The following is an 18,506-nucleotide window of genomic DNA, read 5'->3' on the forward strand; positions in this document are numbered from 1 at the left end:
TTATTCCTACTTCAAAGGAATAAGAGATCCTCCGGAATAGGGCTTTATTCCGGAGGATCGGGCCAGTCTAGACGCAAAAGCCGGAAAAAAGCGGCGGACATCTTTATTTAAATCCTGCAGGGGATATTTAAATCCCCCGCGGATTTCCCTATTCCGAAGTTTAAAATTAGCATGCCCCTTTCGAAAAAGGGGCCAGTGTAGACGTAGCCCCTGTGTACGTCCTAGGAGAATCTGGCTGTGCTTGGACACTCCTGCAAAACCACTTGCACAGTCTTTTGTCTTCAGTCCCATGGACTACTCTGAGTAAAAGGAGGCCCCTGCATGAAGAGGGGCCTGTGTGTGTCAAAATTGTTACCCTCCAGTTTGAAGTAGCAGAGGGAGGCTCTGCAGAGATTTTCTTTTCCCCTCTTTGATGCAAAAATATGTGGAAATGTTTCCCCTTCTTTAGGTAAAAACAGCAGGGAGTCTGGTGGCACTTTAAAGACTAACACACTTATTAGGCCATAAGCTTTCATGAGATACAACTCACTTCCTCAGATGCTGAAAAGAAAACAGAAGAGGAAGGGATACAAAGATGGGAATGTGACGGAGCTAATTGGTCACACACCCCATCTCTGTATCCCGTCCTTTTATGTTTTCTTTCCTCTTCAGCATCTGAGGAAGTGAGTTGTATCTCATGAAGGCTTATGCCCTAGTACATTTCTTTGAAGTGCCACTGGTCTCCTTGTTTTTGCTGAAACAGACTAACGGTGCTACCCCTCTGAAACCTTTGTTAGATAGAAAGCCCACTAGGGATGTAAGGCAGTAGTTGATTACCCGATAAGCCTATGCTTATCCGATAATCTAGTCGACTACTTCCCCCCCCCTTGCTGCCTCTGTGTCAGTGGCAGTGACGGGGGGGAGGGAGGGAAGCAGGAGCCGGTCCTGGTGGGAGCCAGCACCTATTACATTTAACCTGCAGAGCTGCAGTGGGGGTAGTGAGTGCCACCCCCATCGACTACTCGATTAGGTGATTATCTGCAATCTAACATCCTTAGTCCATGCTTCGGTTTTTGTGCAGGATTTTATTGTGGCATTACAGCCTCCAGCCGTGATCGCCTCAGATCATGTTATGCTGAGCAAGGCTGGCCTGGAGCACTCTAAGGAAACCTCAAGATGGTGTTTGGGAATTAAGTAAAGTGCACTTTGCACCTTGGGCACGGAATTCAAGTCATTCTTGGAACAACACGGAGTGAGGAGAGGACTGGTCTCCTTGATTCTGGCACCGTGAGGGACCAATTCACTTCTAGCATGGGTTATGGCCACTCTCGCTGCCATAGGCTCTACAGCTTTTGTGGCATGCAGGGAATAACTGGTGCCTTGCTTCCAATAGGTCACCTCACATCCCACAATGGTCCCTGAGCCAATCCTGCATCTGGCAGACAGGTTGCCTTCTTCATTGCCCATTGCATTGGCATTGGAGGTGCAAATGGGCCAAATGTCTGTCGGTAGCGAACCACTCCCTTAGCATCGTGTGCCATCCTTTTAAAGAGATCCATGACGGTGCTCCAGACCACCCGTGAACAAGAGAGATCCCTTAAAAGCCGCTGGCAAATTCCACTCAGAGCACTTGCCATTTGCTTCCCTGTGTTCCTCTGCAGTTTCAAAACAGGAAGTGAAACTACTACCAATTGGTTGTGTGCTGCCATGTTCTCCTCCTGCATTTCCCTAGACTGCTTAAGTCAGGCATGTCCAAAGTCCGGCCCGCGGGCCAATTGCGGCCCGTGTTCCGGTTTAATACGGCCCCACAGGTAATTTGGCAATATCTATCTTTTATGGTCCCCACCGAATCCATATGTATTGAGATGAATACATTGTAAAATCTCAGTTAATGTCAGTTGGTCTAAATCAGTTATAAATATATTTGGACACAACATATATACTTGGTGTTATGTTCCTGTTCATATTTTTTGAACTTAAAAGTTGACAGACAACCTTTATTACCAATAATATGTAATGTACTTTACAATGTTCCTGACATATATTTCAGCTTCCTGGATTTTTTTTTCCTCTGGCCTTCAGATATGAAAGGCAGAGTGATTTAACACCTGTTTAGATTTGTCATCCATGTGACAAAATGAAAAGTATGCCGTTTGCAATAAACTTTGCATAAAATAGTTAATTTGCATTTAATTTTAATGGTTCAAAGAATGTCAGGCAAAATGGTCGGCCCTCACGCATGTTCACTTCATCAAATCTGGCCCTCTTTGAAAAAAGTTTGGACACCCCTGGCTTAAGTGCAAGCATTGACCCAGATTGACGATAGTCTTATCAGAGTCGCCAGCCTGCACAGCACTTACGCTAGGTTTCTGTCTTATTGTAACTTTACAGTTCTTGTTCATCTCTGTGGATTTCCATGTGATGCAGTGTATATGAGAGTCACAACAGGTGGTCTTTGAATAAGGCGCTGGATTGGGGGTAAAGAGAGCTAGATTGAATTTCCTGGTTCCCCCGCTCCCTCCAGGCCCTCTGGGGCATGTTGCTTAGAGAGAATTTGTAATTGATTTAGGAGCCCTTCCCTATGTTCCCCTCCACTGACTTTCTGAATCACTGAAGTACTCTTGAGGCTCCTAGTCTTCATTTCCCCATCTGTAAGTATGGGCACAGCACTTTGTTTTTGTGTCTCATGTATTTAGCTTTGGGGCAAGTACTCTTGCTATGAGTATGTCTGCTCTGGAGCTGCAGGTGTGATTTCCGGCTCAGGCAGAACAGCTAATGCACTGAAATAGCAGGGTAGCCATAGCTGCCTAGGCTAATCGCCTCTAATTGAGCAAGGAGTTTCTGTGAGAGGGTCCCCTAAAAATAAATTAATGGACTTAAAAAAAAAAAAAGAGTGTGTGACATCAGAACATTGTGGTTCCTCAACTTGTGCACACACCTAAGATGAAAACTAGGGCTCTGATCCTCCCCCAAACCAAAATCACTCACTGAGGATTGATCCCAGGGAACATCTGCCACTCCGTCCCCTTTTCAGGAAGTAATATGTACAAAATAATTCTGGGTAAAAGTGCGAGATGGCTCAAGCTTAACTGATGGCTTTAAATTCATTAAAATTTGGGATACTGAGAGTAGAGAGACAGCAGAGAAACTGGTCTTGTTTCCATTGCTTGGAAGAGATAGACCAGGTTTTAGCCAATAGAGGTGAGCACAGCAATTTGCAGCGATCTATCCAGATACTTCTGTGAGGGGACATAAGAACGGCCATACTGGGTCAGACCAAAGATCCATCTAGCCCAGTATCCTGTCTGCCGACAGTGGCCAATGCCAGATGCCCCGGAGGGAGGGAACACAACAGGTAATCCTCACATTATTGCTCTCCTGTCACCCATTTCCAGACAAACTGAGGTTAGGAACACCATTCCTACCCATCCTGGCTAATAGCCATTGATGGACCTAACCTCCATGAATCTTATTTAGCTCTTTTTTGAACCCTGTTAAAGTCCTAGTCTTCACCACATCCTCTGGCAAGGAGTTCCATAGGTTGACTCTGGGCTATGTGAAGCGCTATGTTCATTTTAAACCTGCTGCCTGTTAATTTCATTTGGTGACCATTAGTTCTTATATTGTGGGAATAAGTAAATGACTTTTCCTTATTCACTTTTTCCTCACCTTTTTGATGCTGGGCTGTCGGGAGTGCCATACAGTTGGATGCCGGACTACTGGAGTTTTACTGTATTTAAAAAACATTTTGCTATTCCTTTTTGAGTTTTTGGCTAGCTGTTCTACAAACTCCTTTTTGGCTTTTCTTCTATTTTTACCCTTAATTTGACAACATTTATGACATGATAGCGGTTTTCAGGTATCTAAAAGGGTGTCACAGGGAGGAGGGGGGGAAAATAGTTCTCCTTGGCCTCTGAGTTCACTTTTGCATGGTGCTAGCTATCCTCCACTCTAGGGAGAAAAATTGTTCTTCCTGGCCTGTGAGGATAGGACAAGAAGCAATGGGCTTAAATTGCAACAAGGGAGGTTTAGGTTGAACATTAGGAAAAACTTCCTCGCTATCAGGGTGGCTAAACACTGGAATAAATTGCTTAGAGAGATTGTGGAATCTCCATCACTGAAGATATTTAAGAGCAGCTTAGATAGACATCTATCGGGGATAGTCTAGATCAGGGCTACTCAACACACGGCCTGCAGTTTGGGTTTACATGGGGCTCTACACGTGGCCCGCAAGTGGGAGCCAAAACAGAAAAGTAGTCAATATGATGGTCTTCTGTTGATATGTATTTTAGTAGTTAAATTCCTGGACAGTCATTGCTCATTAAAAGTGCTCTCATATCGGTGGAAATCGGGTAAATATTGCATTAAGAACTGACTTAAATGGGGCCCGTGTGTTGGGTAGTCTTGCCTTAATCTTTGTATTCATGCCTGTCAGTGTGAAATAAGCTATTTGCATATATTTGCATATATATTTGCATGTATATGCAACCACACTTATGTTGGGGCCCTCAGCATGTGCTGTGAGTATCACTGTGGCCCCCGGGCTTCCAAAGTTTAGTAGCCTGGTCTAGTTGGTGCTTTGTCTTGCCGTGAGGGCAGGGGACTGAACTTGATGATCTCTTGAGGTCCCTTCCAGTTCTAGTGTTGTATGAGTCAGTGGTTCTGTGGCCCTTCATCACTGTGATAGTCTGAGCACTTCACAAACTTTAGTGGATTTTATCCTTCCATATGGAAAGTATTACGTATGGAATAGTATTATGCCCATTTTACAGATAAAGAATAAGACTAAGTGACTTGCCTATGCCCAGCAGGGATCAGAACCCAAGTCCCTTCCCATCCTGCTGGCTAGCTACTAACTCGTTCCTCCACTTTATTTCATCAGTTCACTCTGTCTCAAACTTCATTCTGTTTCATCTGTTAGTTTCACTGAGGACATGCTTTGTGTCTCTTTCTCAGGAAACTGAAAGTGTTTGCTGTGTAGAATGACACATCACTTCCCAGTTCAAGCAATAATTATTTTATTTACTGTTTAATAGGCTCTTGTACTATGTAGTTTGAGGAACAACATTCCTACCATAGCACGAGTTGCCTAGAAAAGCTAGTGTTGCAGTGCATGATGCAGTCAACATACTGAACCGATTGAAATCCCTTACTTAAAATAGAATAATTTATAAACTCTCAGGCAGTCACAGTATTTAGTCTGAAGCAAATCTAACCCTAACTGTAAAGACAAGCTCTCTGAAACTACACCTGAATTAGACTTCATCAAGGTCACTGCAATATCGCTGAGAGTTGAATGCAAATCACAGCTTCCTAAAACGATTTAAAAAAATAACGTCATGTTCTTCATCCATCCCCAAGTCCCACTGCCCACTCTGTGGCTTTACAATGCCACCTACTTCTGTTCTTAAAATCGTCTCTGTTGCTGTGCAAAAGCCCAGTACAAACAATTGATCCTACAGAGAAACGGGCGAGGTGTAAAGTGCGGTTAGATGCACAGTTGTAATAGAATTTTTTTCATTTTTCACAGGATTTTTTTCAATATAATTTTTCTGAGCAGCTCTAACTTTTATTACATAAGAACAGCCATACTGGGTTGGGGCAAAGGTCCATCTAGCCCAGTATCCTGTCTGCCGACAGTGACTTTACTAAGTCCCCCCCCCGTCCCTCCCAGAGGGAATGAACAGAACAGGGAATCAAGTGTTCCCACCCTTGTTACCCATTCCCTGCCTCTGACATCATTCCCACCCATCCTGGCTAATAGCCATTGATGGACCCATGAATTTATCTAGCCCTTTTTTGAACCTTGTTAAAGACCTGGCCTTCACAACATCATTATGAGACTGTAGGCTCTTTTTGGTAGGAGCCAACTATTTTTCATAGGTTTGTACAGTGCCTTGCTCAATGGGGCCCAACCAGCAATAAAAAAAGTAGCTAATAACAACTGCCGTGCAGTTTTTTTGCTAAAACTGATCTTCTTGCTCCTAGGTACTAAGCAAAGATGGGGTTTGCCGAGGACAAGGTTTACGAATACATACGGCAAAATATGTCCGACTTCCAAGGCATCCGAGTGCTGGAACTGCTTCGTTATCTGCCGTGTCTCACTGATGCAGACAGGGTAACTCTCTCTTGTATTGTTTGAACCTGCCTTGCTAGTTCAGAGGTAGGATTGGAGGGGGGGAGGAAGAAGGGGGCAGCAACATATATCATGTCTCCACAACTTTAACCTGCCTCGTGGGACCCAACAACTTTGCCCCGAACTGAATAATGCTCGGGGTGCTAGATCAGTGCTTAGATCTCCCACATACAAATGGCTGGGAAGAACAAATAGAAAATAAATGGCTCCAGATTCCTGGCCAGCATTGTCATGCTCGCATGACAGCCAACGGGCTAAAAGCGTGAATTGCTACAACTTGAGCTAAAGAATCCAGTCTCTCTAGTGACTTGGCTCGCATCCTCTATGGTGCAGGCACCCTGTGGGGGCGGGGGGGGGGGAAACACTGCACGAAGGCACACTAACCAGTGGGTTACACTGCCAGATCCCTCATCACAGAGTGACGTGCAAAACGAAGGCCGTCTCTTGCTGGATACGAAATTGATGGCTGCAAACTAGAGGCGGATACTGGGAGGCATAAAGCCCAGTCCAGTCCTAGGAGGGGGAGCCAGGCAGCCAGTGGGACACAGTGATGCCAGAATCGTAACTAGAGGGGACACGAGGAGAGATCCTTACAGTCTCTGATTTTTATTTTTTAAATGTTAAAAAGTGATAAGGAAAACCTACCCAAACTGTGGGGGCGGGAGGAGATGGGAGTCACTGTGTTGGCATCATGTTACCTAGCAACCTGTCCCTGGAGCAGCAATGGATCCTCATGCCACACCTGGGCCCGACCCCAGCATGAAATGCCCCCATCCTGGTCGGACTTGGTTCTAAGGAGTCTGTCTCCGTGTGGATTGTGGTGCCAGTGACGGATTCTGGGATTGGGCTTTGGGTGTGGCGAGAAAGAGGGAGAAATCTAGCACATGTGGGCATGCCCCCAAAGCTGCTCGTTAAGGCTCTGCCTAACTACAGCTTCCTGCAGCCTGGAACCTCCGTCCGCATCCCAGGAACGGGCTCTCCCTGACGCACGGTTGCAGATCCCCAGCCAGCATGCCCAGCTGTCTAAGAACAGCCCATGGAATTAGGAAAGCTAGGAATTGCCAGACAGGATCCAGTCCCTCTGCTCCCGGGTCTTGTCTCTGACAGCGAGCAGCACCAGGCACTTCTGGGGAAGAGGCAAGAGCCCTGCAGTGGGTAGAGGTGGGGTGGTGTCCCCCCCACCCTGAAAAGTCTCCTAATGATTGTCTTAAACCTTGAGTTGCGAGGGTTAATGTATTTGTTACGGCTGTGGCCTTTACAGAGTGTGGGGACCATGGTCGCGGCAGGCACGGCTTCATTTCGGCTAGCGGGAGGGTTACTGAGCATCAGTTTCTGATCCTGTTCCCCCCACCCCCCACCTATCCTAAGAGGGTGAAAGGTAAAGGGAGCAGGTGCAGCAGGGTTGGAAACATAGTGCCCCTTCCTCCCCCCCTTGTCCTTACTCTGTTCCCTCCTCCCTCTCTTCCCAAACTTCAGTCCTGCTGCTCTCTAGCCTTGGCTTGCTCTTGATTTTTCACTTGCTCTGCATCCAGAGTTCCCACTGGCTGCAGTCCTTGCCACAGATATGTGGAGGTAGGGTGCAACAGGAGCTGTAGCTGCTCCCAGCTGTCCTGCACTGTCTTCTCTCCTTCCCGGGCACCCTGCCTGCTGACCTGCTGCATCCCTGCTTGTCGTCCTCCGGGGCCTTGACGCAAACCCAGCAACGTGTTACCAGCCTGCCTTGGAGTTCCTCTTGCCGCTCCAAGGCGAGGCTGCCTCCTCGTGTGCGACACAGAACTCTGCCACACGGTGCCGCGGTTCCTGACAGAGCCTGGCCTCCCCGGAGCGTCCATCTCGCACTGAGCTGCCCTTCCAGAGGACACCTGGCTAAACTCCTCTCCCTCGGCCTGCACAGGGCCCCAGGAGCTTTGCCTGCCTCCTGCCGTGGCTCGTGAACCTTGTCACCCCTTGCCTCAGTGTTCTCTCTCTGCTGATTGTTAGGAAAAGATCCAAGCCGAGGCCGACAGGCAAGGCAACGAGTCCGGCATGTGGCAGATCTTCTTCCACCTGAAATGCAGGAGCTGCTGGGTGAAGGAGTTCATTGAGGCGCTCCGGAAGAACAAGCACGAGGATCTTGCAGACAGAGTTCATAGCGAGTACAGAGCTCACCAAGTCCGTAAGTTGCCTTGCAGGACCTGTCCCTTAGTACATGCTGCCCTGCCCTCCGGCACTCTCTAGTAATGGTGTTAAAATGCCCTGCGGGGGCTCTTGTACGTTTCAGAGGAGGAATGCGGAATTCCACGTACGACCAGGCCAGTGGGAAGTCCCCAGCTGACCCCAGGTTCTGCACAGCACTAACCTCGGGCTCCATGGCAGCTGACCCCGGGCTCCACAGCTCCCTGCTGACCCCGGGCTCCACGGCAGCTGCCCCTTTGACATGCGCAGAGGCGGCGTTTTAAAGGATCAGCTATGTGGCGGGCTGCCCCTTTAAAACGCCGCCTCTGCACGATTCAAAGGGGCAGCCCTGGAGCCCGGGGTCAACTGGGGACTCCTCAGTTGATCCCGGGCTCCCCGTGGCATTTCCTCGGAACCCGGGATCAGCTGGCGAGTCCCCAGCTGACCCCGGGCTCCAGGGCTGCCCCTTTGAATCGAGCGGAGGCGGCGTTTTAAAGGGGCAGCCCGCCGCACAGCTGATCCGCAGATCAGCTGTGCTGCAGCTGCCTTGGGGTTTCCCTGTGCAGTACTGCCTCTTTGAAGTACCTCTATCCCCCCACACCCCTTTGCTGTCTCTATATCATAGAGGCAGCAAGGCAGGGGGGTGGGGATGTTGACTAGTCAAAAGACTATCCAAAAAGCAAATGCTTATCAGATAGTCGACCGGTGTTTAACATCTCTGGGTTCTCACAGTGCTCCCACCACTGTGGTATCTCCACACCTTGCAGTCTTGACTGTTAGGTAAGGCAGGGCAGGGGTACCGGGTGGGGACAGGTTGTCAGAGGTGCCTAAAGCCGTCTCATGGAATCTGAGGACGCACCAAAGCCGGGGCAGCACCAGACTCCCGTTGGCATCAAATGAACACCTCTGAGGATCTCGCCCTATGCTGGGATTTAAACACTGGCCTCCCAAGGCCCAGGCTAGTGCTGGGAATGGATGACAGGGGAGAGATCACGTGATGATTACCGGTTCTGTTCACTCCCTCGGGGGCACCTGCCATTGGCCAGTGTCAGAAGACCGGACACTGGGCCAGATGGACCACTCATCTGACCCAGTCTGGCTGGTCTTATGTTCTAACCACTGGGCAATCCTTCCTCCATTGAAACAATGCTATTTCTTCCCCATTTCCTGGAAATCTCTTTGGAGCTATCACTTTGTTACAGGCGCTGGGCTCTACAATTGATTTGCGTCGTATATTTAAAACATACACCCTTGTGATCGAGACCGGCGCCTGTTATAAAGTCTGACTCCTCCATCCCCCTTGCCTGCAGGGTTAATAAATCAATCCCCTGCCTTTCACCTGTCTACCCCTCTCCTGACACACTTCCGGAGCCTATGCAGCACCAAGCTTTCAAGAAGGAAATCAGCAGGCCCTGGCACCTGCCCCTTCCCCTTGCTAAAACCTATGGGCTGCTGATCCCCTCTGCGGTGGCACCGGCCGAGGAGAAAGGCCAGCACCCCCGTCACTGAGGTTGAATGCCACATGCAGAATTGGAGGGCACTGGGGTAAGGTGACTACTGTACCTCCGGGCTGGGCAAGAGCCAGAGTTTGTGCGTGGCCTGATGTTGCAGCCCCACTCGAGGTGACAGAGACCTGGATAACGGTGGCAAAGTCTGATCACCCTTCAGGTGGGCTGGGACCTTTCCTTTCAGCTGCCTAGGACTACTGGAGAGCATCCCCAGCTTGCAGACTGGTGCCACAAACGGCCGGCCAACTCCGCAGGTCTTGTGACGGCCTCTGCCAGCCTGCAAGCATTTGCTCATGTGCTGTCTCTTAGCCTTCTGCACGGTGCTATTTCTGCGAGGCACAGTCTAAATGGTGCTACCGCACATCAGTGGGTTGGCGAGATGGGGAGAGCCCTGAGCATCGACCATATAGCGAAGGGCCCACGGTCCATATTGCCTCACTAGCAAGTCCCTATTGGATGGCTGGCATGGCAAAATGGGACCTCATGAAGGCCAAGTAGCCCAGTGCAGGATCCTCTTTGTCCTGGCATGATTGGCTGTGGTGCTCGAGCTAACGGTCCCTGCTAAGGACAAACAGGAGAGGTCTGGTGACGAAAACGTCGCCTTCTGGAATCCTCCTGGGCATGACCTTGAGGGGAGGCTGCAGGCCCCTTGTTATGTCCTCACCTGGAGCAGGGCTGTCCATCCAAGGGGTGGAGGCAGAGTTTGGAGAGGATACTGCAGGAGGTCCATAGTTCTTGGTTTCTGAGGGAGATCTTTGCCCCGCCTGGTGCACAGATTGTATTTGAACTCGTATGTTTTTGTAAGGATCCAGGGCTTGGTGTGCCCGGCAGACATCAGTGCTCCGTAGCCGCGGTGAGATGAGGTGGGGTGTCAGCCTCGTTGCTAGGGAACATCTGTCCGTTTCTCAGGAAGTGCTGTCACAGCAACAACTATTCATTGACTGTCCCAGCTGAATGAGCACGGAGAGCAAAAACTCCTCCCTCTCTCTCTCTTTCTCTCCCTCCTAGAGGACGCACCTCTGAGTGACGGTACATTGATTGGCAGTGCCTGGTGTCCGTCTGACTAGACAGAACACCTCACCCCTAGGGCCTCACCAGTGCTAAAGTCAGCCCCTGCCAGTACTCCCCATCGCCTGTATTACCCATCGCTTCAAACAGTCTGTGCTCACACTTCCTGCAGGTCCCAGGAACAACGCGCCGCTTCCTGCGGTGAATAACTCTCTGCCCAGCCACTCCTCACCACCCATTGTGAATCCCAATTCCTGGCATGCTGGCCCCGCTTCTGAGAACAATGCCCACACCTCTCCATCACCCAGGCAGCCATCAAGTCTCCCAGAGCTTCATCAGTCAAGTCCCTCCGGAGTGGAAGGCTACAAAGGGCTGGCGGCCCGTGCTGTTCCGGTGACAAGCATGGAGCCGTTGGCAAGGCAAAAGGTTGGTTGGTCTTTGAGAGTGTCCAGATCACTCTAGTTTTGTCCTGAATCTTGAAACTGCCCACCTGGGCTCAGTTCTTACCTGCGTACCAGCCCCCTGTGTCCAGGGGGCTGGAAGTCAGCCAGATCTGGCTGTCCCATGGGGGTACGGGAGCCCACACTGCTCCCATTTCATCCAAAGTAGCTGCTCTCCTGCCACTCCTGGCTGGTGCACGTGGTCCAGAGAGTCAGGGAGTTACAGCTGTGAATGGGGGGGCAGGAGGTGGTCTGGACCCTTGTGTGTCTCTCTCTGGCTGGTGCTGCCACAGAAAGTGGCTGCAGTATGTGCTAGGTCAGTCATGTTCTCCTGTCAGTCACGTTCTCCCTCCTGGCGTAGTTGTTCCATTCTGCATGCCCCTGAACACGGTGATTCTCCTGGTTAAAAGATGATCTTGGTGCTAGGGAAATGCTGGATTGTTGCCCCCTCATTCCCACAGGCCTCAAAGCAGGGAGATGGGGAACAGTGTGTGGGTTTCCCCTACACACGTGCTGGCGGGAGAACCCGGAGTGACTGCCTCCAAGGCTGAGAAGGAAGGCTGGTCTCCATGTCTGTTCAGTCCTTGCTTGTCTCTGGAGTTCAGTGGTGGGTATAAAACACCCCCTGCCAGGCGCTCTGCCTCCAGACCAGGGCTTAGGGGTGGAGGCAGTGCTGTTGGGTGGCAGCCTGCCATGGCAGTGCAGTGTGGAGAGAGGAGTTTAGGCCCCAGGCTCTGTCTCCTTCAGAACACTTGGGTCAAAACAAGGCCTAGGAGTGAGTCTGGCCAGTGGCTTGCACAGGGGAGCCCCAGTCCTGATTTGGGCCCAAAGAATAATTCTCTTATGGTCTAAACACATCTCTGTTTTCCCTCCAGGTTACAGAAGATGCCCTGACCCTGAGGCCGGAAGCTCCACGTCGCCAGCCCACTGGGAATGCAGCACTAGCTGATCTCAGGACTTCCCAGGAAGGCAGTAACCATGGAGATGGCCAGGCCTGTTTGTCTCCTGGGTCCCCGGGGAGCGACCAGCTGGCCCGTGAGGGGTCGCTCAGAGGAGTGGTGGTAGGGGCTGAGCCAGGTATGCCCGTTTCCGACCCAATCGGACAGGGGCAGGACTGGGCGAGCCGCCAGCAGCACCCAGTCTGTGTGAGTGGTGGGTACTTTGGGAACATGAACCACCTGAATGTTGGGAGCAGCAGAAAGGCCTCCGTGCCTGGAGAGCCTGTTCAGAGAGGGGAGTCGGCTGCCACGCCGAGGCCAGAGGATTTCAGGAACCAGCCGGAAGAGGTTTACTATTCTTCTTTTGAGCGCTCCCCCGTGGCTTCCAGTGCCAACAGAGCTGTCCATGGAGAGGGGCAGGAGGCTGCAGATTCGCTCCGGCAACAGAAGATTCAGGCGTTGCAGGGTTATGAGCATGGGAACCTGCTGAGTCCCGTGGTGGATGTTGGTGACCCTTTCCTCCTGCAGATCCAGTTTGACATAGAGCAGAAACAGGCCCAGAGGCAGAGAGAGCAGGGTGGAGAGAGGGAAGCGTTTCCCCTCCCCCAGATCAGAGATTCTGCCCAGAGCACGCGCAGTTACGGGGAGGGGGGAGCCCTCAAAGGCAGGGCTGGTTTCAGCCCTGATGTTGGACCAGCGCCTGCTGCTCAGATGCCAAGCACCATCCCCCCGGATCTCAGCGAAGATTCGTCGGCTCGTGAAATGGGAGCATTACGTCTCGGCACAACTCGCTCAGCCAGCTCCTCTGCAAAACTGGCTTCCGGCTCTTCCACTGGAGCTTCCCAGGGGACCCCTGAACAGAACCCAGGCAGCGGCAGCAATTCCCACCGGGGTAGGGAGTCAGCTGGGTGCCTGGCAGAGAGCCCAGAAGGTGCCAGTGGCCCAGCAAACAGCAGGGGTAAGAGCTTCCCCCGTCAGTATTCACACAGAAGTGTTTTACTCTGGGCCTGCTGCAAGGGGGCAGCATCTTCAGCCCCAGAGGTGAGTTAGGGGCGTTAAAACTGGTGATCAGAACTGCACTGGCTTCCAGCTGTAGAGGGACTTGCACTGTCTGCATAGTGCTGGTTTCTCCTATGCCCAGCCAGGATTGGGGGAGAGGGGATGTACACTTAGAGGTGCATCCGATCCCATGCCAGGCTGTTCCTGGTGTGCCACTCCCCTGTCTGTGGGACTGGCTGGCTCAGAGCAGCCAAAGCGGGACTCCTCCCAACTTGTCAACACTGTGCTGGGCCAGACGTAGGGGAGGAGGCAACACCACGTGTGTTTTGAAGCCCAAAGCCGCTGCTGGTTGCCCCATGAGGCACAAGCAGGGGAAGATGGGACCCAGGGTGAGTGTGACAGAGAGGATCGGGGCTGACCACCGTGCTAGTCTTGGGTTTCCTCCCCACCCCACCCAGAAATCAAAAGCCAGGCTTTGTCTCTGTCGAGAGAGGGCCCCTCTGATGGTGTCTCTGAATTCACAGCCTCCTTCCTCCAGTGCCTGGGCACCAGTAACTTGGTAGTACAATTTCCATGTACCAAACCGATTTCCCCCCGAGCTGCAGGGCCGTCTCTTGGTCGAGTTACACACCTGAGACTTGGGCCCAGTTTGTAGGTTTGCCAACATTTGGGCTTGCCGGGGGAAAACAGGCCACCTGGGGCCAAGCCATACTTGGCTGGCTTGGGCGGCGTTTCAACTGAGGTGTGAACTTGGAGATGCAGGGGACAAGCGGAGTGTCAGCCTCCCGTGAACCCAAACCAGAAAATGGCTTCCCGGACCCCCTGCAGAGTGGAGATGCCGGCTGTGACCAGCTAGCGAATGTGACGGCTGCTGTCTGCGCCCTCCCAGCTGCCTTCTTCACACAGACTCTCCCTGACCATAGGTCCTGGCTGTAGAGCCCCGCAGCACTTGGGTCAGACCAGCTGCTCGTTGAAGGCACTGGAGAGAGGGCTCCGGGAGCCAGCAAGCTTAGCTACTCCATCCTCCTGGGAGGTGGAGCAGAGAGCTGAGCGCTGGAGCCCTTACTGCCTTTCAGCGGGGTGTGCGGGAACAGGGCCTTACTGCCTTTCAGCGGGGTGTGCGGGAACAGGGCCTTACTGCCTTTCAGCGGGGTGTGCGGGAACAGGGCCTTACTGCTTTTCAGTGGGGTGTGCGGGAACAGGGCCTTACTGCTTTTCAGCGGGGTGTGCGGGAACAGGGCCTTACTGCTTTTCAGTGGGGTGTGCGGGAACAGGGCCTTACTGCCTTTCAGCGGGGTGTGCGGGAACAGGGCCTTACTGCTTTTCAGTGGGGTGTGCGGGAACAGGGCCTTACTGCTTTTCAGTGGGGTGTGCGGGAGCAGGGCCTTACTGCTTTTCAGTGGGGTGTGCGGGAACAGGGCCTTACTGCTTTTCAGTGGGGTGTGCGGGAGCAGGGCCTTACTGCCTTTCAGCGGGGTGTGCGGGAACAGGGCCTTACTGCTTTTCAGTGGGGTGTGCGGGAACAGGGCCTTACTGCTTTTCAGTGGGGTGTGCGGGAACAGGGCCTTACTGCCTTTCAGCGGGGTGTGCGGGAACAGGGCCTTACTGCTTTTCAGTGGGGTGTGCGGGAACAGGGCCTTACTGCTTTTCAGTGGGGTGTGCGGGAGCAGGGCCTTACTACCCTTCAGCGTGGTGTGGGGGAGCAGGGCCTTACTGCCCTTAATGGGGTCACCAGGCCTGGCTTGCACTTGCTTGGATCCAGGGCCAAAGATGAAACTGAACCTAAGGGCTTAGAGGGCCTGTAACCTGAGCCCTACTGCCTGGGGCTGAGACCTTCGGGCTTTGGCTTTGCTGTCCCCCAGGACGGTGGGGCTTGGGTGGACTGAAGCTTCAGTCCCCCCTTCCGGGGCCAGGTAGTCATTTTTGTCAGCAGGGGGGTCGCAGCGCAATGAATTCTGAGAATCCCCATGTCCCACAGACACACTCCAGTTGACTGTCACGGGCCTGCTTAAAGCCATCAGGGGCGTCTTTTCATCGACGGCAGGGGCCTTTGGAGCAGCCCCGTGATGCGTGCCTGGTTTGTTACCCAAGCACTTTGTGTTGGACAGGCCAACTGCAGCATGGCCTCCTCTCCTCCCTTTTTGTTTGGAGCAGATACATTTTCCCTCCTTCACAAAGAAACCAGGAAACATGGCTTCCTAAGGAGGCACCAGATAAGAGAGACTCACCCTTCGTTAGTAGTGAACTACTGCAAGGCGGGGTGGGTGCTCACAACTCCCATTCCTTTCACACGTCCTGATTAACCCACGTTGGGCCTTGTTTCCCTCCAGAGCCTCGAAGCAAAGTCCAGATCCCGGCGCCTGCAGCTGACGTGCTACGCCTGGCTTCGACGCCTGGGCCCAGCAACGTTCTTCCAATCAGTTCCTCCCCCCACGCCAGGTCTGCGGAGGAATTCTCAGAGCATAGCAGCTTCTCTTCCACTGCTGTGATTCCGCCCAGTTCGCCTGTATTGCCCCCTGACCTATCCGAGCCAGCGTTCAGCAGCGACCCGGGGAAGCTGAAATCTCCCGTCCAAGAGAGCGAACAGCCAGCGGGAGGCACGGACAGCCGCACCGCCGTGCCAAAGGAGAACGTAAGTTGTCCCGTGCGTTGGGAGTGCGTGTTGAGCCTGTCCTACACAGTGCCCCCAAAATGGCCTTGTGCTGCCCAAGCTACTGTCCCCGGCAGAATCGTAGCCTGTCCGAGAGATCCTGTCAAACAAACTCCTTCCAGTCTGCAGCAGTTTCACATTTCAAGCTGCTGCTCTGGGCGTTTTTCTCTCCCTTTCCCTTCCCCCTTCCAGAGCTTTGTTTAAACCTAGTGAGTTTTTAGTGGGAGAATCCTACAGAGCTGAGCTCTGGTGGGCTTGAGCCAAACCCCATGAAAGTCAGTGGAATGATGCTCCTACCCCAGAGACGGGCAAGGCCGGCTGTGTAGGTCACCTCGCCTATTATAGAATCAGAGCTGGAGGAGACCTCAAGAGGTCATCAAGTCCAGTCCCCTGCCCAAGTCAGGACCAATCGCAACTAAATCAACCCCACCAGGGCTTTGTCAAGCCGAGACTTAAAAACCTCTAGGGATGGAGATTCCACCACCTCCCTAGGCAACCCATCCCAGTGCTTCACCACCCTCCTAGGGAAATAGTATTTCCTAATATCCAACCTAGACCTCCCCCACTGTAACTCAAGACCATTGCTCCTTGTTTTGCATCTGTCACCACTGAGAACAGCCTCTCTCCAGCCTCTTTGGAACCTCCCTTCAGGAAGATGAAGGCTGCTATCAAATCCCCCCTCACTCTTCGCTTCTGCAGAATAAAGAAACGCAAATCCCTCAGCCTCTCCTCATAGGTCATGTGCTCCAGCCCCCTCATCATTTTGGTTGCTCTCCGCTTGACCCTCTCCAATGTGTCCACATCCTTTTTATAGTGAGGGCCCCAGAACTGGGCACACTACTCCAGATGTGGCCTCACCAGAGCCGAATAAAGGGGAATAATCACTTCTCTAGATCTGCTGGCAATGCTCCTCCTAATATACCATTAGCCTTCTTGGCTACAAGGGCACACTGTTGACTCATATCCAGCTTCTCATCCACTGTCACCCCCAGGTCCTTTTCTGCAGAACTGCTACTTAGCCAGTCGGTCCCCAGCTTGTAACAATGCTTGGGATTCTTCCATCCCTAGTGGAGGACTCTACACTTGTCCTTGTTGAATCTCATCAGATTTCTTGTGGCCCAATCCTCTTATCTGTCCAGGTCACTCTGGACTCTGTCCCTGCCCTCCAGCGTATCTACCTCTCCCCCAGCTTAGTGTCATCTGCAAACTTGCTGAGAGTGCAATCCATCTCCTCATAGAGGTCATTGTGGACGAGTTTGGGGGTGCGATCGCCCCCTGACGGCCGGAAGGGGGGTTCGGCGGACCCCGATGCCCAACTGTGTGATGCCAGTTGCCGGGTCAGGCCCCGGGCCAGCGTCGTCGGGTGTGATCACCCCGCTCCCAACGAGTCTGGGGGATCTGCGAACCCTGCAACCGTCCCGCTCAGTAGGGGTCTTTCTGTCGGTGACGTTTGGTAGATTCGCCCTCCTGGGGTCGGCGTGGTACCGGCTCCGGAGGTGGTGTGAGGGGAGGGGGACCCGGGCCCACCCTCTCCTACGGGTCCCAGCCTGGGGCCCTAAGTGCAGGGGCCTACTAGCTCACTGCACGGCAAACATGGAATGCGCTCCCTCAACACATCTGCCCACGGTTGCCAAAAGGGCCCCGCCCCGGGCTGCTTCCTCCCCTCCGCGAGTCTCGGGTCCCCGTCTGAAAGATCCCCGGGGCCTACCGTGGTTCTGATGTCTGGCCCGGTGGACATCTCTGCTCGGTGTGTGATCTCGGGTCCAGAGGCGGGAGGCATCCCCGGGGGTCTTGGGCCTCCAGGAGATGGGGTCTGCCTACCGGCCACCCTTGGGGGTGGCGCCAACCCGACCACGGCTTCCCTGGGGCCGTCCTTAGAGGCTGTCCCCCTCCTCTCTGCTGGCGGGCCCTTTCGAAATGGTCTGCTGGTCGTGATGTGCCCGCGGGGCCCCGCCCCTCCCTGGGCGTGGCGAACTCGCCCGTCTTCCCCCGACCGTCCAACAGGGCATCCACCCCCTGCGGACGCATGCAGGGGCCAGGGCCAGATGCTGCCCGGCTGCGCAGGAGCAGGGGGAGGCCCTGCCGTCGCCGCCCGTTCCCGGTCTGGCCGCAGTGACCAGGAACCTCTGCCGATGCCGCGGCTTCCTCCGTCCCTTCTGCGCGGCTTAGTGTGCGGGCTGCTTGCGGCCCGTCACAGTCATTAATAAAGATGTTGAACAAAACCGGTCCAAGAACAGATCCTTGGGGCACTCCGCTAGAAACTGACCACCATCCTGACATCAAGCCATTGATCACTACCCGTTGGGCCCGACCGTCTAGCCAGCTTTCTATCCATCTTACAGTCGATTTATCCAAACCATATTTCCTTAACTTGCTGGCAAGAATATTGTGAGAGACAGTATCAAAAGCTTTGCTAAAGTCAAGGTATATCACATCCACGGACTTTCTCATATCTACAGAGCCAGTTACCTCATCATAGAAGCTAATCAGATTGGTCAGGCACGACTTGCCCTTTGTAAATCCATGTTGACTATTCCCGATCACTTTCCCCTCTTCCAAGTGCTTCAAAATGGATTCCTTGAGGATCCCCTCCTTGATTTTTCCAGAGACTGAGGTAAGGTTGACAGGTCTATAGTTCCCTGGATTGTCCTTCTTCCCTTTTTTAAAGATGGGCACTACATTTGCCTTTTTCCA

General features: G+C 52.8%; 1 protein-coding gene across 2 annotated transcripts in view; it reads left to right on the top strand.

The window, feature by feature from the left end:
• MAVS (mitochondrial antiviral signaling protein) overlaps positions 1-18,506 on the top strand; it is a 36,527-nt gene that overhangs the window by 1,013 nt on the left and 17,008 nt on the right. The window contains exons 2-6 of one of the 2 annotated variants that reach the window (XM_006139231.4): positions 5,968-6,097; positions 8,096-8,270; positions 10,958-11,211; positions 12,101-13,121; positions 15,493-15,794. In XM_006139231.4, coding sequence (XP_006139293.3) covers positions 5,981-6,097; positions 8,096-8,270; positions 10,958-11,211; positions 12,101-13,121; positions 15,493-15,794 — 1,869 coding nt within the window. In that variant the 5' untranslated portion in view covers positions 5,968-5,980. The remainder of the gene's footprint in view (positions 1-5,967; positions 6,098-8,095; positions 8,271-10,957; positions 11,212-12,100; positions 13,122-15,492; positions 15,795-18,506) is intronic. The other variant, XM_089777750.1, reaches the window with a different exon arrangement.

The sequence above is a fragment of the Pelodiscus sinensis genome, chromosome 4, assembly GCF_052426305.1.
Source record: "Pelodiscus sinensis isolate ZL-2025 chromosome 4, ASM5242630v1, whole genome shotgun sequence".
Classification (NCBI taxonomy): Eukaryota; Metazoa; Chordata; order Testudines; family Trionychidae; genus Pelodiscus; species Pelodiscus sinensis.